The sequence below is a fragment of the Toxotes jaculatrix genome, chromosome 16 (assembly GCF_017976425.1).
Source record: "Toxotes jaculatrix isolate fToxJac2 chromosome 16, fToxJac2.pri, whole genome shotgun sequence".
Lineage (NCBI taxonomy): Eukaryota > Metazoa > Chordata > Actinopteri > Toxotidae > Toxotes > Toxotes jaculatrix.
In genome coordinates, this window is record NC_054409.1 from 11842991 (window position 1) to 11868822 (window position 25832).

Here is a 25832-nt window from a genome sequence, read left to right on the forward strand (position 1 = left end):
TTCAAGTTGTCTGTCAGTGGAGAAGTTGGAGAAGGCTAAGTTGAAAATTATAAGGTTCTGTCAGAGGAAGAGGTTCCCAGAAGATCTTGCCAGGCTGCAAAGTGGCAAAGCTGTGAAAGGTTGCAGCCACATTTATAAGCTCTGCCCACTAGTGGAAGATGGTGTTCTGAGGGTTGGCGGTCGACTGAGCAGGTCAACTATGCCAGCAGAGGCTAAACTTTGATAATGGCAAATGATTCCATATCTCAGACATTCTTCACCTTCAAGGCATATTCATCGTGAAGTGGGGCATGGTGGTCGTAACCATGTTATCCAAACTGAGGGATAAGTATTGGATCATTGGTGCCAGCAAAGCCATAAGGAGAGTTTTGTCCAAGTGTGTTGTCTGTCGAAGAATGCTCAGCTGGTGTACCAGCAGATGGCAGACTTGCCTGTTGAGACAGTTACTCCGGATGAACCCCCATGGAGTAGATTACTTTGGACTGTTTGAAGTTAAGAGCAGAAGGAGTGTAGTGAAGAAATATGGTGTGATCTTTACCTGCCTGGCCATATGTGCAATTCACATCGAGGTGGCGTCTTCACTGGATATTGACTCTTTCATAAATGCACTCAGATGCTTTATCGCAAGACGGGGTCAAGTCTTGGAACTGCGCTCTGATAATGGGACGAAGCGTGAGTTGAGAACAGCCACTGTAAGTGGAATAAGTCACAGATTAATGATGTACTTCTTCAGAAGGGAATCAAATGGACTGTGAAGACCCTCTGTGAAGTGTATATTAGTTGATATCACCTGTTGGCCTTTTTTTTGTTTGAGAGAGAGAGAGAGCGGGTGGGACGCTGTATTTTTTGTTGACCGCTAATTTTCTTTGATCACTGAGATTATTTTTGGTTATATTTCGGAGCACGTTATCATGAGTTGATCATCTTTTGTTTGTTAATAAACTGTTAAATTTAGGTTCGAAGTTTTTTTTCTAGCGCGTCAGACAATAGGGCCCATCCTTCTGTCTCTCAGCGACTCTTAGGACTGCGAAGTCGCTACAAGGTTTATTCTTCATATAATTTTTTCCAGGTTGGATTGTTTTCATGCACTATATGTATCATCTGTGTTTAAAGATACTGTGTTCATTTCGCAAGCTTTTAATCAGATAGGTTTTATTTATTTATTATTATTTTATATTTACTTTTTGATACTAGTGTCCCTCTTTGAAAGTACCTTATTTTATTACTTTACAAAAAAAGTAAAGTGTAATTTCTTACATGTCACTGCTGCTTCTTCCAGGATGATGATAATGTCCATGAAGACTTGTTTTAACACTGGCAATTAAAATTTCTACCATGCTGCAGAGCTACACTACAACACAACATCATTGCTGGATGTGATCGGAGTCAGAGATGCAACAGAGTTGAAACTTTCAACCCACAGAGGTAAGTGCAGCAATATTTTATGTGGCATGAAAAGGTAAGTTTGGTTATTGTTTCATCACAATTGTTAACACTGTGTTTCATCACAAAATTCCTTTGTTGAAGAGTCCTATCAAAGACAGTTGATGCTGGTAAAAGCTAAGTGTACAATACAGTAACTTTATTCTAAAAGACCTGCAGTCACCTTTGTGACCAGCCAGCAGTTAGCTCTTGTTTTTCCTTTGTGACACAGCACCAAAAACTGTTTTAAATCAGAGGTTAAAACACACAAAAGAGCTCTTGCTTCCACCATCTTGTTAGTCAGAGATTGGCTTGTAGTTCGCTCTAGTTTCTGGATGCCTGACTTGATCTTTACATTCTATGATCCAGATGTTGGACTGAGAAGAACAGTTCTTTCTCAGATGAGAAGAACAGTTCTTTCTCAGATGAGAGCAGACCTGGAAACACACTGGCAGTGTTTTTAAGTCCACGGCCACAAGTAATCTGTAGTCAGTACTTCTGCACCTATATGCGTCTGAAAGAGTCAGATTTTTGTTGACCAGCAGTAGTGCCACTAACCTGGACAGCATCAGCTCACATATAAAGTCACATAACATGACGATGCTGTATCACAGAGTGAATGTCCAGGTAGGACAACATCCTCTTAAGTAGACCAGTCAGGCTAGATCACAGCAGACTGTTGAGATTACAGAGGCCAAGATCTCCAAGGTCAGCGACATCAGCTGACCTTGGTCACAGCTTGGTCTCGGTAAAGTGTTCCTCATAGTGGTCCAAGAGAGTCCTGGGACTCCTGCTCGTTGGCCAATATCGTCCGCCCGTTGTCGCTGTAGCTCCGGTTGGGCAAGAAAGACAATCTGAAAGAGAGACAAAGACTACTTAGAAAGGTCTTAAGCTAAATAGTTTGTAGGTTTGCATTTGCACAGCCTCACACTGTAACAATATTATCCTCTAGACCACCATAGTCAAGTTATTCATGTATTTTATACATTTACAGTGTAACCAGCACATCAAATTGTTGTTATTGTTATTATTAATATTTTTGATCGGTATTGTTAAAAAAAACTGTTAGAGGAAAAGATTAAGGTTAAAGCAGACATAGTTGTATCATGGCTCTGCTGGTAGAAACAAGCAGAGAAGAGAGTTTCTGTGGCAGGGTCAGTGGGAAGAGAAGAGGAAGGAGGCCTGGGAAATAAGAAATGAGTGACTGGGAACTGCTGTCAACACTGTTCTCAAAGCAGACTGCAAAGTCCTTTGCAAAGAGGGAGGAGGAGAGAGACAGCAGAAAAGGAAGTCTGAAGGATTTAAGCAAATAATAAATTAATGGCAAAAGGAGAATTAGGAGAATCTGGTATTTGTTTTTTCAGTTGTACTTTATTTAAAGTAAGAGTTTTAAACATGAAAACACTTAACATCGCAAAAATGAAAATATTTGGTGCGTGTATAGTATATTTTCACTGGTCTGTTTACAACCTATTATACTGAGCTCAAGAAAACAGCAGCAACATTTATTTATATTCCAGCTAGATGTTTGTTCATCATGTCTGGCAGCCATGAAAGTTTCACTGTTTCCAAGTGCTGCAGAAACACATGTACTCGAAACAGCGACATACAAAAACAAAGCAGTAAATACATTTTGTCTTTGTCCTGTAGAAACTTGAATTAGACATTAGAGATATATCAAGCTGAGACTGGCCTTTTACTAAAAAGATACTAGCTGTTAGATTGCACAGGTCTTACAAATGCATATACAAAGGAAAGTTCCAATCACTGTGAATACATTCTGTGGATCTCCTTAAAGAGCACCCATTTTTCTGACCTCCAGTGGTCACCTTGCTCACGTTTTCTACAAACAAAAATTAACATTTTGTGAATGTTGTGCTTTTATTTTGTGCTTTTCTGCCCTCTGCAGGTGAAATTTACACTCCACTTGCAACTCCAAAAAGTCCTTTACCCTGGAGGAATTTTGTTATCTTTTCTGCTGTGTGAGAACTGTAGCTTCTCATGAGAAAGGGAACACACAAGCGAAACACACACCTGAATGGAAGTCCAGGTGGATTCCTTCTGGTAAGTCCCTGTGATTGGCTAGTTGTTATTAGATCTAGATCATTTGCTACAATGGTCACATGCACGCATGCACAAACACACAGTCCCATGTGGAGGCATGTCCAGGGTGAGGCGTCAATGGGGGAAAGATAAACAGAAATGTCCTGTAACTTCTGCTCCTCTGTTTTGTGTGTTTTCTGTACAGAGAGTCTGTTTACTGTCCAAACACAGCTCTGCCTCTGTGTCGGTCCGTGCGCCCCTCCATCTGTCACACAGTCATCGAAGGGATTTCCAGCATCCTCCAGGCAGGAGATGGGTCAGTATTAGACAACGCCACCCTGAAATACTGAGGAGGAAATTCAGGCAAACAGGCAACCGCATTACAAATAAATATGGAGTGATCTGAGGTCAGAAATCTGCCCACAAAAATCCAACGCCACACTTTACGAATTGCAGTTAAATACAACAATTTGCGTCGGCAAATGTGTTTTTGGAGGAACTTTAATTACACCCTGGAAGCATTTTGTTCCATTGTAGGAAATGCAGAGGTCTTATACCAAGAAAGTAAAAGTCATACAGAGAAGCATGACATGGACTGTTGGGCATATAGGCCAAAATTTTAGGGGAGATCGGGATTTTGTTGGTTTCAAATATCGATTAGGCGATGAAAATACTGCAGGAAGTCCAGAAACATGAAAAAGTGAACACATCCCACCCAGTGCTTCAAATTAGTGTTGACTTTGTTTCATATTAGCTGTGACCACAGTCTTTCTCCAACCTCCTTCAAATATGTTGAGCTGACTAAATATAACCATAAAAATGTGAATCATACTTTTAAGTTTGCTTTAACACAACTCGCTGGTGGATAGATGATCACATGCGAAACCTAAATTTCACTTTTGTTTTATGTGTTTGCAAATCCAAGTTCCATAAACTTGGCTTTGTCCATGTCCTGGTTTTTACAAAAACAAATATGCTAGATTCATTATTTATTGGGCTGTTTAACAGGGACAGTCCACATTAATAAGGATCAATGTAAATGGACCAAAGTTAACCTACAGGTTGTTTTACATCTGTAGCTCCTGGATGATAATTACATATTCACCCCAAGAATACAGAATTAAAACAGTTACATAAATCGGATATTCCACAAAAAGTACAGTCTCCTGGGTGTGAAAGGTATCTGCGTAAGCATTCTTCAACTCAAGTTACTTAGTGATCTCGAAAACCTGACGACAGTTGTGGCAACAGATTCTCGTTGGAAGCTCAAGTCTCAAGTCTGCAGCAAACCTCTGCCAACAACAGCTGTTCCTACTGCCTTGAGGAAGATTAGAAGTTTATTGAGTTTGTTTTAATTGAATTGTCATGCAGAAATCCTTAAATAGATCCTCCTCCAATAGGATTTTTTTCATCTATTGCTTTTTATGAGGCAAAATAATACCCTGCTGATCCCAGAGATCTGACCCCATGGACGGCATCATGTGAAAACTACATGCATCGTCTTTGTAGGGATTAAGATGAAAATCACGTTAATTCAGTCATAAACAAATTCATGCTTACATTTAGCATCATTATATTAATTCAGGCCTTAACATTTTGGGGGCAGCTTAAGATTGGTTCACATTTAAATGCACATGTACAGCTGGAGAAAAACACTCATATACCACTGATAGAGCAAAAAATGTTGTCTTTACCTTTTATAACCACAAATGAACTCACATTCAGTTGAGAAACAGGTCACTTTGCTGGACCTACATATATGGTATTGTTCATAAAACAGGAACATGTTATTCTTAAATCTTATCCGTAAGGCTGAAGCATATGTTTTGACTACACATATCAGCTGATATATGACACTTGAATACATACGCACTGAATATGTTAGTCCAATTTATGGCACATATCTTTTCTTGGACTTTGAGTGTAACAGCTTTTAACCACAGGCAGTGTTGCTTTAATTTGGCAAGTCTCATTTGTAGCATTAAAAAAAAACGAAACAGCTATTTTTCCCCCCATAATAGAACATTCCCAGAATTTAAAAAAAAAAAAAAAAAAAGAATGGGGGAAAGGAGTGTTGGAACTTTCCCACAAGTCAAATACTATAACATCAGTTTCAAGAAACTGAAGGGCTAACACTTTGTCCAGAGATAGTTTAGTGGTTGACTCCTACCAGTGATTTCTCTCCCATGTCTCCCCTCATCTGTGTTGCTGTCTGCCTTTTCACTATCCAACTTAACAAAAAAAAAAAAAAAAAAAGAGGAAAATGTGAGAGTGATTTCTCGAGCAGTATATGTGCATTTGGGTGATTTTTCCATCATTCTGTATACTTAATGGGCAGTGAAACATTTCATGAGGCTGTGTCAGCTGTCAGTTGTGATAAAAATGAGAACTTGTTGAGAACAGTGAAGGTGCAAGGTCAGAGATTATAAGAAGCAACTGAACATGAACTGAACCACAGGGGAGAGAACAGCAGAATTCGTGTGTAATGAAATTTTAAGCTCTATTTGTTTAAGACTTTTATGACATGAAACCCATTGCTGACACTATTTATGGTCTGCATTTTTCAGCAGTGACCCTTCAATGTGTTTACATTACCTTTTTATATAGTAGTTTTCACTGTGTCCCAGTAGCAAAGCACGGGGTGTTTTCTGTTTTTTTTGTTTTTTGTTTTTTTTTTTTGGGGGGGGGGGGGGGGGGGGGTTTGTGAAACAACCACAATAAACCCAATGTACTTGAGGTAACAATTTATTTAATCTGATAGTTCTGGAATATATTATATTAGTAGGCTCCCCTTCATCAGGATCATCAGGATGTAAGAAGCCCCAAAACAGAGCAGTGAGCCATTAAAAGGAACTGTACTTCCAATGCCATCCAATTACTTTCAAATATTACCAAAGGCAGGCATTTGTTATAATTTCCTGAATCCAAAAACCCAAGATCTTTCAGTAGAAACGTGAGTTCCTCAGTAGCAGCTCAGCCCAGTACAGGTCATATATTCAGCTTACTGTTCATAACTGCAGCTGGCATCTATATGGTGCCAGATTTGCTGTTATCTGTCAGTTAGTTTGATCTGTGGCTGAATTCCAGTCTAACAAATTGAAACAGTAAAATCAAAATGCACATCAGAAAGCTTCATGTTCAGGAAGAGGTTGTGAGAAAGGAGGAAATTTGGCCTCCTTGATCAGATTCTTAGAGGATTTTAATTCTCTTGGGGAAAAGAGGGAGATTTTACATCGATTTTGTTTACACAGCCATTTGTGTATGTTGGCTGTTTCTTCTACTTCTGGCTGTGTGGGGTTAACAGTTTCTATTGCTTCAGGCTGCTGATTGACTTCTGATTGGCAGCTAGCTTTTTTGCTCTTACTATCATATGTGGATTTTACAAAAAACTTTTTTTTAGCATTAAAAAATGCTATAAATGCTTTCTTTGCTTTCCTGGACTCTGTTTTGTGTTTCCTGTTTTACTCTGAAATTACATTCCTTGTGTGTTCCTTGTGGTTTTACTTCCTGCCTGGTTTTCCCTCTCCTGTTTGATTGCTTGTCCCGCCCTAATTAGATTCACCTGTGAATTCCCCTCCTTCCTTGTCAGTTTGTCTGTGTTTTCTGCTCCCTGTGGTTTTTTGACTTGACAGTTTTGTTCCCGGTTGTATTCTTTGGTTTCTCCTGTTCTTGAGTTTTTGGATTCTGTTTTTTTCCCTCCTGTGCCTTAATGACTGTAAGTTTATTCTCACTTATTAAAGTTACTGCACATTTCCAGCCTGCCTGGGTCCAGAAACCACTGAACTCAACACAGAGACACTTTTCCCTCAAGACCCCTCAAAGTTCTGACTCTAAAATGTGACTGTGGCCATTTTAAAGCAGACACTACAGTTGTTACTGATCCATTCTCCCTCAGTGAGAACTATTTACACTGTAATTGTCTCAAAGCCACAGTATCGGTCTTTGTTCAGTTTTCATCTGTGGTACAAGTGTGTCTAAATACAGATCATGGCAAGAAATGAAACAAAGCAGCTTTATCTAATATAACTTTGACAATGCTGTTGTTGCTGTCAGAACCCATGAAAAATCGTTCTTTCCTTTCATATGTCCACTCTCTGAAAATTCCCTGACTGTTTCTCAGTCACAAACCAACTTCACTGTCCCATAAGTCACTGGCGTGAAAACATCATCTGATCCGTAACGTGACCTTAAGAGAGATCGACATGAGATAGAAGAGAGGTTTGTGTTCCTTTAATTTTGTGCTAATATCTTTTCGGGGACATCAAATAATCAAGTTTCACTCTTATCTCCTCGCTTTCAGAGCTGAAGTAGTGAGGAGGGAGAGCTGATGGGGAAGGAAGATAAGGCGTGTTTTCTCACAGGAACACAGAGGAGAAGGGCGACGGGATGTGGCGGCCATAGCCTGAACAATACGGGTAAGCCTGTGACCAAAGAGTCGCCTTTATAAATCCCTTGAATAGTTGGGCAAATAATAGTGGAGGAGCTAGTTTTACTCTTTCTTCTTTCACCATCGTCTGTCTGGAGTTCTTGGAAAGCCATACTGATGTTTTAACACATTTTAGCCTATTAATTACAAACTGTATACGGAAATGCTAGGCCAACTGTATTGCACCTCAATACTCGTGTCTATGCACACACCTAGAAAGCTAACAACAAGTACAGATTGAAACATTGCTTGGACAGCTCCAGTACTCGAGGGAAATTCATCGGCTAATTGGCAGTGTGAATTCATTCTGATATCCTGGAATATCGGCCAATGAGGCTTTAGTATTTCTAGTAAAACAAATATGTTGGACAGATCAACTGGGAATAGAATAATGCAACTTGGGATGTGAAATTCAAGCAGAACTTTATGAATGACAGAAGTTCTGCGGCTGAACTGCTCGATCAGTGAGTGTCTAGATCTAGTTATTTATGATTAAGAGCACCTGAACTGTGCTGACATGTTATCGTAAGAACACAACAAAGGCCTAAACACAGAAACAGGAAGCAGAAGTGTAAGCACTCTGCTGTAATATATGAGCTCTTCCCATGGTAAACAAAAAGATATTTTAACAGATATCACCCTGCCATATATTAGTTTGATGTGTTTTTGTTTTGACATGCAAGATTGTGGATATAATACAGGCCACTCGACCAGATTAATAATACATTACAGACTTTCAGAGCCCCAGATTTTTAGTTTTTTTTTCCAAACACTGTTATAATGTCAGTTCTACCCTCCTCCCTGAAATTTGTTTTTGCTCCTTATGGTAAATGCATAAGAAATCTGCTGCTCGCATCCAAGTCCATCTCATTTCTGAGGCAGACATTTCTATCAAGACCTCATGTCATTCCAAATTGAAGAGTCTGGTCTCTCTTCAAGACTAAACAGAATTAAACACCAGACAGAGACACATCAGGAACATCAACTTATAAATGTACAGTGCACTGTAATCAATCAAAAAGCTGTGAATATATTGAACATTCACACAGTACACAAACAACAAAATCCCAAAAATGAAAAGCGATAAAAAGGTCTCATTATTATTATTATAGTTTATATCCTAATCACTTTGGTGTTGTTATGTGTGAATTATGAAGCATCAATGCATAAATATCATAAAATAGACATTTCAAGAGAGGTCCAGAGCCAGATTCACTCTTCCTCTAACATCAAAACATGTTCTGTGAAACCCAAGATGCTCAAAGATGCTTTTTTTGCTTCTCCAAAAATGAAAAATACTAAGCACACAGTGACACATGTACACATGGGTGTTCAAGTTTCACTAAGAATAGGTGGCAAAAAAAGGAAAAGGTTTAAAAGTTAAAGCAGTGACACAAATGCGCCTTTGAAAACAAACTCTGACCGACACAAATGTCACATTGGTGTTCCGTGGCCGCTTTATGAGAATAAACTGGGTTTCTAGGACAGAAAATTCTCTGCGTTGTATGTTGGGCTTTCTGCTGTTTTTCTGTGGGTGAATGTGCAGCCCTTCTGAAGCAGATTTTACATTGAGCACAGTTTTGATTACACATATGAGACATTTTTATTAGCATCATTCTTTCAGGTGGTTTATGCTGACTTTGTGATTTGATCTCTCTGATTAAAAAGAATGTTCTTCCTCTAAATCTGGACCTTAATAATTATGTGTTACAAATCCATGCATAAGAGTCTGTGACTAGTGTGTGTTTCATACTATATAGAAATGATATTAAAATAAAATACTAATTACTATCTCACAAAATGAGAACGAACAAAAATGTTTAATTCACACTTTATATGGTTATACAGTTCACCGGGATGAGATCAGTTTACTTATTTAATGTGGCTTTTCTTATTCTATTTGCCAGTATTGAATTTCTTTTAATGGACATGATATTAATTTTCCCCATATCATGCATCTCCGTGTCTCTGTGTGTCTGTGCAGACTCCCGTCATATACCAACCACCGTCTTTAAGAAAACAAAGAAAATCCCTTCCTTTCTCCAAACAATGCTTGTTTTGTTAGAGAATAATGAAAATGATTTCATCTGACTGAGGTTTGGGCCTGATCTTCTCCCCCCTCGTCCCACTGAAGTTAAACCAGCTCACTTCCTGCTCAAAGATGGGCTACCTGATAGTGAGATGCTGATTCTGTTTCAGACCACATATGCCTGTGTCCCTACGAATATAGTACAGCAAGGATGTGTGTGTGGAAAAGATAATCTAATTTGTGTCTTATTTGCATATTTTAACATTATATCTTTTTTCTTAGATTAGTTCTTGTTCACTCATTAAACCTTGTGACATAAGGCAAATTATTAGTTAATGCATGATACAGTGAATAAATACAGTTGCACTTCTCAACCTTTTCTGGCCCTGTTTTTATGGATGATGTTTTCATGAGCCCAGCAGAGTTTAACTGAATACAGCTTACTTTTTGTTTTCTCAGCAGCATGGAGTTAGCTCCAAATAACTCTGTATTTCAAACCTATTTACAATAGTTTTAGTAAAATATACCAAAGCCTCAAGGCCTGTGACGGTGGTTTTGTTCTTTTTTTGTAAACAGAGGACAGTGAGTGAGTATTGACTCTGATCACTAACCCTGTGTCATGACCCATGCGTGTTACATGCATTAAACAAGATGAACATGATGGCCGGGATATGGTAAAAATTAAAGTAGGTGCAATTTAATGACACCATCTCACAAAATTGTAATTAAAATTGTAAGTTAAGTTAAGTTGTGTTGCAGCTTCAGCCTTGTGTTAATTTACATAAGAATGTTCCCGGTGAGTTCAATTCAGTGCAAAAGAATTATACAGATTTTAAATTTAGGAGCAAGAGAGCACTGGTGTTGGATCGTACTGAGTACTTGCAAATCCCCTGAGTTTAAGTATGGGAAATTCAAATCAGGAGAGAAGAAGGTAAATCAGTTCAAGTCCAAATATCTAATGTTGAACCACACATCTCTAGTTTTCAAACCAGTCCCAGTTTACTTGATCAAAAAAAGTAATCTGGGACCAAAAAAAAAAAGTAATTAGAAATGCTTCCTCCAAATTTAGTGTCCTGTCTTTACACAGTATAATAGTGATATGAACAGAAATCGGCTGCTTCAAAATAAGGAAATCAATCTAAAACCTTAGGAAATTGTCAATTGTGTGTGTGCGTGTGCATGTAGCTCCTCCAGCTGAGCCTTTCTCATTGATTCAGAAATCCAATCACCATACCTATTCATACCCCAGAATGACGGCTGTTTTTATTTAATAAAACTAAATTAAAATAAAATAAAGTGATCGACATGCAGCCTAGTCCAGAGTTTTATCTGGCTGTACCAGAAATGTTGGAGCGAGCTCTAAGGACTGCAGAACCACAGGGGCAAACACTACTGTACAGTTCAGACAAAGAAACACCCAACTATCTTTCTGTCAATCAAACACAAACAGTCGAACCCATGTGCAAACACACAGCCTTGTCAGTCACTATAACTTAAGTATGAAAAACAAGACTGTCCAGATTCAATCTTTTGGCAAAAGCTGAAACAGTTGGAAGCTGTCTGAGGCAAAATTTATCTTGACGGCAGGACTGGAGAAAGATGGAATGATTTCATTAGACCAATTAGCTCTTTACAGTTCAGATGTTGTGTTAATACTTTTTTTTTTTTCATTTTTCTTTTAAACACATGGACATTTTCCCCTAAAGGCATACATTTTTTTTAGAGTTAAATGCTGTCAGATGTAATTCTGTCTTATCTGTCAAATGCATTACAGTGAAATCAGCCTGTGACCCATTTGATGACTAACCTGAGTTCAGAAAAACTGTTAATCACTTTCTCCTACCTGTTTGCTGTTGCTAAGGAAACACAAAAGTAGAAAAACACTCATGGCAAACATTTTATTTTTTATTTTTTATTTTTTTACAAAACCTATTTAAATGCCTGGTTCATTGGAGGGCTTACAGCACGCAGAAAATTGCAGAGAGGCAGTTGAGAATCTGGAAGAAGAAGGTATATAAGAAGTACCCTTTCTCTCCCGATGTGCATTTTAGTAAAATGCATGACCACAGCGGCTCAGCGGCCGTGTGAATTTGTGTGATGGCGTGAGAAGCAGGCTGTGGCAAAAACACACCATCGCTGATCAAGTAAACAAAAACAAGTTGAGAACTTTGGTTGAATAGTGTACGCGTCCAAATACTGATGTAGTGTAATGAAGGAAGTATGACACATGCTAATCAAATCTGTGAAGTGACCCCGTTTGGGTTTGTCCTCAGTCTAACTGCACCAAGTCTCTCATGTCTGTGTAGGTCTGTATTTTTTGTGTCAAAGTTAACGTGAAATATAACAGGTCATCTAAAAGAGTTTCTGAAGCATTTAACAAACTGCATCTCCCAGGAATTGAAAGGTTTACCTACAGTTTTGGATTAGAGATTTCATTTAGGTTAAGCATATTGTGTCAACATTGGTCCTAAAATATGTGAGTAGCAAATGAAATATAGCCAAGTTTTTGGTATGGCTAGGGAAATAAAATAACACACTTAAATAAAACCACTTATACAGGGTTTCACAGAAACTATGCTGCTGGTTATTAGATTATGGACTTCTACACCCTACTTTTTACAGTTGTACAATCATTACTCTAAATCCTGCACTGATTTTCACTGACTGTTCTTCATAGATTGCCCAAAAGTTACTTACTGAGAATTCCTGAGCAAATTAACTCACTGTGTCTAGCTTAAAGCTAAATGCTACCATCAGCATGCAAACATGCTCAAAATGATAATGGTAATTATGTTGGCAATGTTCACAGACAGAAGAATAAACAACCCAAAACATGTTAAAAACATGCAACCCTATTCCACACAAACTGGACGTGAAAGGAACAGTTAGGCCCTGTTCAGACTTGGCATTAACATGCATCTTGGGTGATCCAAAGTGTCTTTATTTCTGGACATTTGTTTCACTGCTGTGGCCCTTAGATTGAGCCCCTGTCTCTCTTTCACAATTTCTTCCTGGCCATTTATCTAACTATATATTTTACAAACCTATAAAACACCCAGTAACTGGCTACCAGACATCCCCTTTCACTCAAACACACACACACACATTCAGAGAGAGACAGTTTGTAGTTCATCAAGCAACAAGGGGCATGCAGGGAGAGGCTACTGAAGCTCTAACTGAGAACACTATGTCCAAACAGTTTCCTATAAAACAATTTAACAGAATTGAACAGAACAATGAAAACAAATGAACAAACAAATCCTAAGAATGCCCCGAACTTCATCCCCAAATTTAATATAATCTGTGCACAATGTACATGCTCACTGCCTGTGTTTATGTCAGATTTAAAGCGAGCCTTTCTATCATCTGTATCAGACATGAAGCCATTATTTTTCTCTCTTTTGGTCAGACGGAGAAATGTAAAGTATGTGATTCACCTGGAGCTAAAACAAGGTCAGCAGTTAAAGACTGACTAGAGGCATCTGGCAACTACATCACCACTAAAAGTCAATTATAGTGTTGTTAGGTTGAATATACACTCTGTAGTGACACGTGGGAGTCACAAGACACAAGTCAAACGCACACACACATACACATTTATACACACGAAAACACCTGAAATACACATTGCTGCCTCTGTGATGCACTGGACATCAGTCGTTCTGTTTCCAGCAGATTTCTGACCCTGAGGTTCGCAAAAATTAAAAGCAGCAACGAAAATGACAGGAATGAGAATGTGATTCACAGCAACTACAGGAAATAATCCAAAAGCACAAGGGTTTATGGGTAGCAAGGGATTGACAGATGATTGAAAGCAGGTGCTCATGCTCAAGTCAAGCAGAAACAAAATTAATTTTGTTAGTTTCGACTCTCAGCTCTGACCAGTCAGAAAACTGCTTGACAGTTGAGTCGTGGTTGGTTTTTGTTGAACACAGCAAAATGCAACAAAGCTGGCATTTTCAGAATCATTTGGACTGTTTACAGGTGTGATTAAACTCTTGTGTTGTTGGTGACATGAGCTGGAAAAGATGTACAGTAAACCGTCTTTAGCAATTCAGAAAAGAGATCGAGTCTGCTCACAGAACGATGAGAAACTGTGATAGTATGAGTCCTCAGAAGCCCCATCAGAGGCCTGGCAAGAGATCTGATGCAAAGTTCAATCATAACGTTTCAACGCTGAAATGAAGTTAGGACTTGCTTTCCTGCTCATTGTTGTTTTTTAGCTGTATCTCTCTGTCAGGCAGACAGTCATCTGAGGTGAAGTCCTACAGGAGATTTGGCCGAGGATTTCGTGAAATCAAGTGCAAGCATTGTGCTCGGATGTTTTACCTGTTCCTTATTTTTCATATTTCTTAATTGTTTTTCGCCAAGGCATTAAAGTGTGTAACTAATTTCTGGGCATGCTGCCCATTAGACATTTTTAATTTGTATGGCCTTGAGGATTTTTATGGCAGTAAGGCTATGGTCAAAAAAATCTTTTTCTAGCTCTGAATCAAAAAATTGGATGGCTGAATGATGACCCAACAGAGCAACTGACTGACAAACTGATTTCAGAGTCTATTCTACATTCCCTGTTTAATATATGCAAATGAGAGCTAAACTCTCTTTAGTACTTAATGGATCTAAATGAGATTTAATGGAGCACAATGGGTTTTACAGAATCTCACTACAATCAAACATAACAAATGAGATTTAATTTGTTGATTTGAAGCTTTTGAATTTGTTCCTGCGGTCACTCTGTGTTTGAAGGCTTCTATGAAACCATCAGCAGTTTACCAGAAAATAAAGACTGCAAGCCGTTAAGTTACATGCAATCCCTGTTTATTTTTACTGACAGCCTGTGACTGTGCGTGTGCGGGCCCTTAAACTCAAGCAGCTAAACAGAATTCAGCCATCAATTTTATTATTTACTCAAAATGTTTTCCATGAAAAGGGCCTATTGTAAAAGCATTTTGATTTCTTAACGTACTGCGCTTCACTATCTGTCAGCATGAAAAACGGTTTTGTTTTTTCCTTTCTTTTTTCTTTTTCTTTCTTTTTTGGCATTTGTCAGAACATTCATAGCTGCCACACATGTAACTATAGTACTGAGTGGGATGATGTGTCAAAAAAACTAATCCAGCCTGTGGGAACTTATTCTTATATCCAATGTTTGTATGGGCTGCATACATTTGCAGTTCTCCTTTGCATATATTTTGTAATGTATTCAAATATGATCACGTTGAAATATAATATTCATATGTGGTAAATCACAGCCAGCTCGTGTTTAAAGTCTGACTGAGTTTCCAGTCAGTGAAATAACACCCAGGAGGTCCTCAGAGCCCAAAATCATATTTAAAGAAAAGAAACAAAGCAAGCCTTTGTCCCGCTCAGAAAATAGACTGCCTTAATTGAATTTCAAAGAGCTGATTTGCCCAGGTGGGTCCATTCTGTGGTCCAATTTGTCACCAAGGAAACTATGTTTCTATTACAGAGGAGAGCGATCCCGCAGATGAGTGGAGAGACTGAGGGAGAGATGAGTTTCATTTAGAATCACAGATGAGTCCAGAACATCCAAACCAAGTCAAAAACTGAGGAGGAAGAGGACGGTAGCAACTGATGTTCTCAACACAAAGTGAGTAAAATTATCTATATGATAATAAACGCACACACACACACACACATATATATAGTGAAGACACTTTTACTTTAAATCCTTCCATCATTTTAGAGGAAAATCACAAAAATCCTCTTAGTAAAGAGAGAGAAAAAGATGACAAGTTGCAGGCTAAAAATGGAGAGAAAAAGGTGATTATAGCAGCAAGAGAAACATTTCACACCAATGTTCAACAAGAAAAGAATTAAAGAAACAAAAGATAAAAATCTTCTGAGGAAAAGAAAAAAGAGGACAGAGAAAGAACAGAGAGGAGCAGCTGGAGAATTTTAGGTTTCAATCAAACAATAATAAATCATACAGGTCTCATAATAAATCACAGACTGGAGTGTTTACACTTCTTCAGCCTATCTGTCTAAACTAAACGTCTGTGGTCGATAAAACATGCGCTTTTCCACCAGTGACCTGTTTCTCATTCATACATTTACACACCTGCAGAATGTGTTACAGCCAGAAGAACGACAATCTGAGCTGGGGCTTTCAGAGATAACCACCCCAGCTCAGGTTTTTCGTGATTCTGACATTAGTTTTCTCTTGCGACAAGTATGATCAAACTCTCCTGATGATGCGATGAATAAACCATCAAAGAGTGACAGGTGATCATTCAAACCCACACTACGAAAGGATGAAAACTTGTACCCTCAACCCAGATTGACAGATCTATATAACAGCTTTGAAAAGTAATTGGAAAAAAAAATTGACCTGTGCTTTGCTTTTGAAGATTTGTGACTTGACCAAAAGACCTAAAACAGCTCTGTCTCTTATTTATTACATGAGCTACAGTTGTTACTTGCATATTGGAGTGGTTCTCCACTGATTTAGTACTGCATGAAATGATCAAAATCAAACGTGCAGAGGCCAAAATACCCTGACTTTTAGTCCCTAGTATGAGGAAAGCTCCTGCATTTCCCATAATGCAGCTCAGTAGCATCTTCTTGTTAGACTCTCCCTGCCTGAGCCAATGCTGAAATACCGCTGATGACATTATGTTGATATTATCACTGGGACATTATATTGGTGGTTCGCCCTTTCAGTACAGCCTAACAGTCATTTGCAGTGTGTTTAATAGGTTACTGGTTTTATTACTTTAGAATATCAGCAGCTGTTTTACATTACATTTTTGCACTCATTGCTCATTTATCTTTGTCTCGTGCCGAATCCTCATGCATTGACCTAATTTCCCTACATGGAGCTGAAAGTTTCATCTTATCTCAATAATCAAAACACATTAACATTCAGAATGGAAAAACAGAAAAGATTCACACATTGATTGATCTCTGCAGCATTCGGTTGAACCAATGAGCCACCCACCACCAGAGAGATTTTATATTCTGCCGGTTTAAAATCTCTGAACAGCTGTGCTTTGCTTTGGCATTGATGCCAGATAGTTGAATTACGTAACAATCACACTGATTGTACACGGCTGATAGCAGTGGCCGAAGCTTGGCTGTATTTATGGAATACAATAGGACTTGTGATCCCCATGCAGAGCTGAAGGCAAACTCAGGACAGATCACACTGAACGTGATTAACTGTTACAGGAAGAGTCTGACATTCTGATTTGTGGCTTGTTATTTTTCTCACCAGACACTTGACACTTGAGAGGAACAAGTTTTCATAATAGCACTTTGGCTTCCTTTAAATGTTTAATGATACTGTACTTTTTATTGTATAGATTTTTTTTCTTTAATAAGAATAGAAGTTCACCAGTTTGCTTGTACAGGTTTGTCTGTAAAAGGCAGACAGCTAATTTGTAATCTGGACTCTGATCTGTGCACATTAAGGCCTCTTACTTTAAACTTTTCACTCTTGTTAAACTCCCATACTTTAACTTGTGAGTTCAAGCTCACACATTCAGCCCACACTGTTAGAGGTACAGATGTCAACTGCTTGGAAAGAAGTAAAGATGACAAAGCTGAGATAATCACAGAGAAACTAGAGAAGACCAGAGGAGAGATTAAACTTGTAAAACTTATAACATTTAACACCAGATAAAGATAAAACAACAAAAAACTGCTTCAACATTCATTCACTTTCTTGCTGAGAGTTAGATGAGAGGATTGATTCCACTTGCATGTCTGTTTGCTAAATACTGCTCCTTTAAAGGCAGGGAATAGTAACTGGCAATTAATGACCTTAAAATTGTAATCCCTTGCACTTGTTGTTGTAGGTGTTAGGAATGAAAAAATATCAGCAATCACATCACTGTAATATATTACAAAGTAAGATATTATTCCTTACTTTGGTGGCAAACAACTTTGTGGACTCCAAAGTATGTAACCTTCATATAACCTATAATAGTAAATGTATTAGTTTTCCCTACCTTTCTATACATTATGTAAACCTTCAAGACTGCTCTACCAGAGTACAAACAGTGAACGAAGACTAAAATACTGTAAAACAAAGTTGTACAGCATCTTCTGTCTGGAGCAACACAAGGGCACAAAGGACAGTGTGACTGTATTTACTCAACAGCTTTAACCTGCTTCAGACAGTCGAGATGCCTTTTTTTTTCTACTTTCTCTACCAGTGGGCACAATACAAGGTCTTTGTTATGACTCTAATCACAAACAAGTGTCGACTATCCACTGCTGGAGCTGTGTGTATCTACAGTGTATGTGTGTGGTGTGTGTGTTTGTCTGTTTGTTGTTAGGACCACTAAAGAGAAGGCCTGAGGATTTTCATAGTGGAGAAAGACATCACATCAGTGGTGTTTCTTTCCATGACCCCATACTTTGTTAGCAGAACAGAAATGCACAGTGAATCTTGTTTTTGTTTTGAAAAATCTGAGAAAAGTGCACTAATTTATCATCACTTATGATTTTGCCCATTAATTCAAATACTTTACTATTTTCACATAGATTACTGTATGAGAAACCTGGTGGCAAAGTCATTCTAAAAAAATGTTCTTAAAAAAATATGCATTACACTGTAAAGTATATGCAATTTAGATACAGGCCTAAAATATACACTAAACATTATCATGATTGGTTGTAAAACAAATCAGCCTTTTCACAGGTCCACGTGTTACCTACTGATTTTTGGCATGTATGCACACTAACGCAGAGAAAAGACAGAAGACTTATTTTTGACTTAAAAAAACACACGCACACGCACACTGCAGAGAAACACCCGCACAAACACATACACCATCTGCCCACAGACGGCGCCTAAACACCTCGAGCTCTCTGACAGGATTCCTCCAGTAATTTCAGTTTCCAGTATCCTGTCGGCTGTAATCTGATTGTCTGAGTCTGTTTTCTGTCCGACAGATTTTAAGAGAGGACATCAGATTGGAGTTAACACTGTTTGCCTTTCTGTTTCCTACACACACAGACAGAAAGCCTAAAAAATGCACACAGACTATACACGTATCGCAACGTGTGTTTTTCTTTTGTATATACAGACACATGCACATGTAAAAACACCATAAAAGCACCATGGAAAAATGAGAGAAGAGCTAATTGCTTAGTAGAAATCACTCAGTATTAAATAACAGCTAATAAAAACGAACACAGCAACGCACATTTCGCATAAAAGTCTGTTTGCATGTGTGTTATGTGTGTTTTTTGCACATACAGTACATGGAGTGTCACATGTAAACAAACATAAGACAGACAACGTCAGACAGTCTCAACCACATGCTTCAACTTGTACATATTTTGTATGATTTTGAATTTTTTTGAATTTTTGTGTGCGTCTTTGAGTGCATGTGTGATTGCCTTTGTTTCTTTTCAGCAGTGAAGTACTTGTGTTAAAGTTAAACAGTGCAGACACAAGCAGGTCGCCTCCTCCATCATCCTCCCTACTCGCAGGAGCTGAGAGCACAAACACAGACGTCAACTAAATCACCGCCATTAACGTCAACAGAAACCCTGCTGTAACACAAAAAAAAAAGTCTGTTGGACTATTGATATTATACATTATGATGTCATTAACAATCCCAATCTGTTCAAAAAAGACAAATTTGGAAAAATTATATCTATTCCTCCTGAACTTCATTACTCTTCCAACAGTTCAGATGACTCTAGGCTCCAAGAACAACTCATTATTCCATGGACAAATGACTTAAGATAATTCATAGCTTTAACTGCAAGGTTTGCTTTCAGGCTTATGCACATTTTGTCAGAGCAGGTGTCAGGTTCTTTTACTGAGATCTTTACAAAGGCAATAAATACAGAGGCAATCAATTTTAAGTCAAGGATAATACTGGATAATAATGGAAAAGTATCTGAGATCAGATGTTTACCAGAAGGTAATGTTCAACATGCTAGTTTAGTGTGTAAGTGTGTTAATCAGCACTAAGCAGAATGGTTGTACAAAATTTAATGAGGGATTATAGTTGACATATTTCAGTCAGGTGAACCAACAGCCTGCCACTGCTATCGCTATAGAGCTCTGTTGCTAGCCTTCTGCGAAACATCTGGATTGGCACCAAAATGCATCATATCACGAAATGCATTCCATTATTTATGAACACAACAAAGACAACAAAGACTTTAGATTCAAGCCACTGCTTGTAATCAGAAGTCAAGCTAAACTGCTAAACTAAATATCAAGTTACTGTCAACTCTGCACGTTTTCAAAGACGTATGTCAAAATCTGGATTACAGCCTGTATTTCATCTTTAAAACAAGGAACAGTTTTTTTTCCCCCAGTAAAATGTTGCATTTGCAAAGCAACACAGCTGCTTTGACTATGAAAATGTATTTCTAGAGGAACCACAGCATGTTCACATGTATCATTTACACATTAGGGTATGACACATAGGGTATGACGCCTAAATTTGATATAACTGTTTAATTAAAATAAGATAATGGCTGCACCAAGCCACAATATTTTCTCTTGCTGCCTCTTGCCAAATCTACAGAATGCAGAGATAGCTAAAACTTAATCAGCAAATTAATTTTATCATCTTAAATGTCTTGAAAAGGCAGTAATCTAATTCATCATAATCTGTGCAGCCAATCAGTAATGTGTATGTCACATTGTATTTGCAGAGCAACAAAACAATGCAGCAGCTCTTTGGCCGACTGGTGTAATGTTCTCAATTACTGCAACAAAACAAAATGTTCTTAAAATCTTGCTGCGGTGTCAAACTGCTAGACAGAGGGACAGATAAGTGAACTTACATTGAAGTGCACCAAAGACAATCAAAATACAAAGGAACCAGATAGCCCAATGGCACCTGTTTGGCCCTGATAGGAAGGTGGTGTGCATCTCTTTTTGCAGAGAGAGACAAATGAGCCTGGTTTCCTGCCCCAGGCCGTAATTTCTTCTTTGATGGACTTTTAACAGGGAGGACAGCAAGACAACACACAAACACACTCTCCCAGACCTATTTACACCCAGTTAACCGCACTCACTCGTGCATTTACTGTACTTCACACCAGAATTAGGGTACAGTGACATTTGACATCAGTCCAGTGAAACTGCCATGTCCTTATTGCAACAACTGATGTGATCACAGATCCGCTCTAGGTAATAAATATGTTATAGTCAGAGTGTAGTATTGCACAATACTGTTTGTACTGGCCAGCCATGCAAAGTCAAAATATTAACTTTACCTGTGAGAGTGCCAGACCCAACTGGAACTCAAACCATGACGAGAAAAACATCATCAGCCTCACTGGCTTCATTGGAATAAATGAAAGGTGGAGCAGCTATTCACAGAAACTGGTGCAAATGCAATTGTGACTTTGCAGTGTGTTTGTTTACCTTAGTGCCATAGACGTGCCGTTGACCGACGCGGCAGAGCACGCTCTGTGGGTTTGTCTATAGGAGCAGCTCCCCTGCCGTGCATACCGCTCATCCCCGCAGCAGAGGATCACCAGAAACGCCCTCCGAAACGCCCGGTTCAGAAAGGCGTACAAGAACGGGTTCAACCCTGAGTTAATGTACCCAAGCCACAGCCAGGCTGTCCACAGCTGCCAGGGCACTGAGTAATGAATGAAGGGGTCCACCACGTTGGTGATGAAGAACGGCGCCCAGCATAGGCAGAAACAACCCATTATTACTGCCAGCGTCTTTGCAGCCTTAGTCTCAACTCGCATGCGGCTGTTCGCTATAGGAGCCTGCTCTGAAGAGGAGGAACCCATTGTTGTCCTAAGACGGTAGTGCTCTGTGGGATCTGAGGAAGTGGAGGACCTGACAGTGATGACCGGAGCAGTCCCGGTAACGGGAGCAGAGCCTGCGCGCTGCAGTGTCTCAATCTGTCGTACATGGGTCATGGCAGTGACGTAGATACGCTGGTAGGCCAGGACCATGAGGGCCAAGGGGACGTAGAAAGCCACAGCAGAACAGATCAGGGCATACGGCTGGTTGACCAGAAACACACAGCTTGTGTCATTGGAGCCTCCTGTTAAAGCTCGCCTCTCCTCAATCTGGAAGGGGGAACACACAGAAACAAAAACCGAACAAACAGTGCATAATTTATCACTTAAATTACAAAAATACACCAAGGTCTGAATTAGACATTAAGTTTCTCAGTGCAACTTGTGTGCATCTGAATTTCCTGACTGAATCAACAACCTCAAAGTTAAGGAAATAAAGCTGGAAGCAAGGGGAAACAGCTTGCTCAGCAGTATATAATCAAAAACCTTTTCTCTCTCTCTCTCTTTTTTTTTTTTTTTTTTTTTTTGACACCTGTGGCCTGTGTATGGATTAAACAAACAAATATATGTGTTAATTAGAAAGCTTTAGAAGTGTGACCAGAAATATTTTTAAGCTTTGGAGCTAGGCTAGCCGCTAAACTAGGCTAAAGAAAGAGGTAATATGTTAAATACTGTAATAACAGATGTAATGCTTTGTAATTTCCTTTTCTGCAAAAAGAGGTTTAGCCTTTCTGGCCGGATGCCTGTGTATTTGTCCTCAACTGAAAATATGAGCAGGTCAGAATAAATTGAATATCCTGCAGGTAGAGAAGTGCCTCAAGTTGAAAAGTGATTTTTTTTCTCATCCCCTTGTGCAGTAGTTGGTTCGTGGCTACTGGAAAGTCATAAAATGATCATTTTGTGTAACAGGAAAGTAAAATCCAAACTAAAAAGCATCTAAAAGGTTACAGGTTTCAAGGCAAAGAGAGAAAGGGAAAGACTCCTCAGTTTGAGATTACTATGCCACCAGGAGTATAGGGCAGTTCAGTTCAAACCAAGCAGACATATACTGTACCATTTTATTGTACACTCCTTTGATCAGTTTTTAGGCCTTAGTAACAGCTGGACTGAAGGGGTTTCAGTTTCAAACAATTCCTTTTTTGGGGCAGAGAGATGCTTTGGAAGTGTTCAGAATTTTTGAAAGAAGTATAAGTGACTGAGGAAGAGACAAACATTGCTCATAACATATAAAATAACAAACTAAAACCTGGACAAAGTGTGCAGACTTAAGTCATTTCAATTTTCAATTTGCAATTTTGTCTGACACATCACTTCAAGCCGGCTGTTAAAAAAAAAAGATTGCTGTTTGGATGCCGCCTGACTGAAAGCCAGAGAAAAAGAGCCGTCTATTTTATTAAGTGTGGCTGAATAAATTCATCTATCCCCGTCTGCCTCTGGGAATCCTGCAGCTCATTTCAAGGCAGCTCTGAAATAAACTCACGCCAAAACATATCCAAACCAGCAGAAAATGCTTGCTGAAGTGCTGTCTTTGCTCGCAGCAAGAGAACCTCCACGGGGACTGAAATTGTTTTGTGATCACTGTATTACCGTGTCATTGTTCCAGGGATTGGAAATGTTATTAGAAAGAGAGAATATTAGGTTGGAAGGGTTTCTGCTGCATTTGCCCTCACAGAAAGAATGCTTCTGTCTTTAGGCGTTTGAGGGAAGTATACGAACTCTTCAGTGGTATAGTTTGTTAAAGCATACAATATATTTTGTTAATGCAGGATTGTAATGTATATTTTTATAATCATAAAAATGGAACCAGCAATTTTTGAGCTCATTACTGTATCACCGTTTTCCCCCTCTGTGGTTTCTGATCTTAGATACTAAGGACTCACAATGTCCTCGATACCGATGGCATTCCAGCTTTGCATGATGGGTAAGAAGGAGATGAATGTGGGGATGAGCCAGCAGCCGCTGAGCATCACTGCCACTCTCACCGGGGTCATCTTGTGTCTGTAGACCAGTGGCTGACAGCAGATAGCATAATACCTGGAATAACACGCACAAAGACATACATGCACACGCTACAGTGTACAGTTTTTAACTAATATTCCATGACCCACCCAAAAACGTGCCCCCATCCAGAATGAAATTTATTACACCTTCAGTCTCCAGTTTTTTTTGTTTTTTTTTTCTTTTTTACTTTTCTTAGAAAGCTTGAGTTCAACTGAGAACAGTTATCGAGACTCTGTATGTTATATTAGGCTATAAAAACAAACTTGACTTAAAGTTGTGATTTTCCCATCAGTGTTTCTCATTGTTGGCACAGAACTGTATTTTCGTTGTGTTCATTTGCAAGATCTTGGACTTGACTGACTGTTTCAAGTATGCATCTCAGAGTCTGATATGCATCTCTGAAAGAAAGGCAATTTATCAAAGACCATAAATAATCCTGTCATCATCTCTCTCTCTCTCACACACACACACAGACACACAGACCTGTCCAGTGCGATGCAGCAGAGGTGCAAGATGGATGCTGTAGTTAACAGGACATCTAGAGATGTTCGGACGAGGCAGAAGATCTCTCCGTACCGCCACTGGCCAGTGGTCAACTCAATCGCTGCAAAGGGCATCACAACCAGCGCAACCAGTAAGTCGGCAAACGCCAGTGACACAATGAAGTAGTTGGTCTTTTTCTTCCTGAGAGGAAAGAAGAGGGAACAAGTACAAACTGAGACATTATTCATAAAGGCCACTGTTAAACTCGTCAGTAAAAGTTTGCGGTGTACTGAAAAAGGAAGCAACAAGCAGGTGTTTAATTTGTATGTATTTAATTAATTAATTAATTAAAAGTTTAAAAAAAGTTTTTTTGTAATTTGATTATTTTTGCATTACCCCTGAGCTCAGAGAGGGTGTTTCAGGTCAAGCTGTCGGTAATGTGAGTGCTTTGACATTTGATTTCTTTATTCTTAAGTTGCAGTGTTCACTCCCACTTCTCTAAAATACTAATCACAATACAAATCATTGTAGTGTGATTTCAAAAACAGGTTTCAAAATGAAAACAAAAAAAAAACAGACAAAATTTTGTATCACACCCAACCAGATTTGCCAGTACTTCAGACTTTTTAGACCAGTTTCTTACCTTACAGGCAGGTATTATCAGAATTTGCTTAAGAAACCTTGCATGTTGGGTGTGGCACTAGTGTTAAAAGACGATGGGCTCACCGTAGATGTCTGTCCTTGCAGAGCGCCACCATGACCAGCAGGTTGCCAAACACTGTCATGATAATAATGATGGAGAGGAAGATTGTGAGAACAATCGTCTCCAGTGAGTTCAGGAATTCTTGCTGCTGCTGCTGCTGTTGTTCCTGTTGTTGTTCTCCTGGATTTATTACGTCATCGAACGAACTGCAATACAAAAACAAAGGAAAAACAGCTTTGTTAGTTGACATTTTGAAATTCTTAATATATGTGAATTTTCTCTGTCAGCTTACGGTTAAGGTATGGTAAGGTTTAGGCAATTAAACTAGCTGGTTATGGTTAGAGAATATTGCCTGCATGGTTAAAAAAAATCTGTACTGATTGCAGACACAAACTACTGGCTATATTATCGTGGTCAGGTGGTGTGTAAACCCATGCATCCAGCCCACACAGCTCAGTTAGTAGAAATTACTATTTCAAATGACAAAGGACAATTTCTATTGTAACACAGGCTGTGATCAAATTCATATTTTCCTGTGTAGAGGGCAATAGGCTAATACTGAAATTAACCAGGTTTTAAAATAGAAAGGGGTTTAGAATTTTTTTTTTTTTTTTTTGAAAGTTTCAGAACTTTGACATAACTGTTATAGTTGATAATTTAGGATTCTTTCTTTAATGTAATAGATTTTGAATGGCTTACTGTTGAGGTGATGCTGTGGCCATCACTGGTCATCTGCACTGAGGTCAGCAGAGGAGAGTCCTCATCACCCCATGCTCTGGCCCTGTCAACGAACACACACACACACACACACACGAAATCACACATACTCATGATGTAATTGTCCTGGCTTTCACAATAACTCTGCATTTGTCTGAAAATAGTAGCCAGCTTGCATGTTTAAACTGGTTGGATTTCTAGTTGTTTGTCTATCCAGTGCCAAAAATGTGTTATTTGTGCCT

General features: G+C 38.8%; 1 protein-coding gene across 2 annotated transcripts; it reads right to left on the reverse strand.

Annotated features, from left to right (window-relative positions):
• Positions 1 to 1637: 1637 nt before the first annotated feature.
• Positions 1638 to 25654, reverse strand: si:dkey-247m21.3 (5-hydroxytryptamine receptor 4). Of its 2 annotated transcripts, none has more exons than XM_041059101.1 (6): positions 25573 to 25654; positions 24897 to 25079; positions 24171 to 24371; positions 23567 to 23720; positions 21292 to 21956; positions 1638 to 2276 (listed from the first exon to the last, which is right to left on the reverse strand). In XM_041059101.1, the coding sequence occupies exons 1-6, from the start codon at positions 25593 to 25595 to the stop codon at positions 2183 to 2185; spliced, it is 1320 nt and encodes a 439-aa protein (XP_040915035.1). In that variant the 5' UTR covers positions 25596 to 25654; the 3' UTR covers positions 1638 to 2182. The 2 variants fall into 2 exon arrangements, with proteins under 2 accessions (XP_040915035.1, XP_040915036.1); XM_041059102.1 differs by lacking the exon at positions 1638 to 2276 and adding an exon at positions 3680 to 3811.
• Between the last annotated feature and the right edge of the window lie 178 nt (positions 25655 to 25832).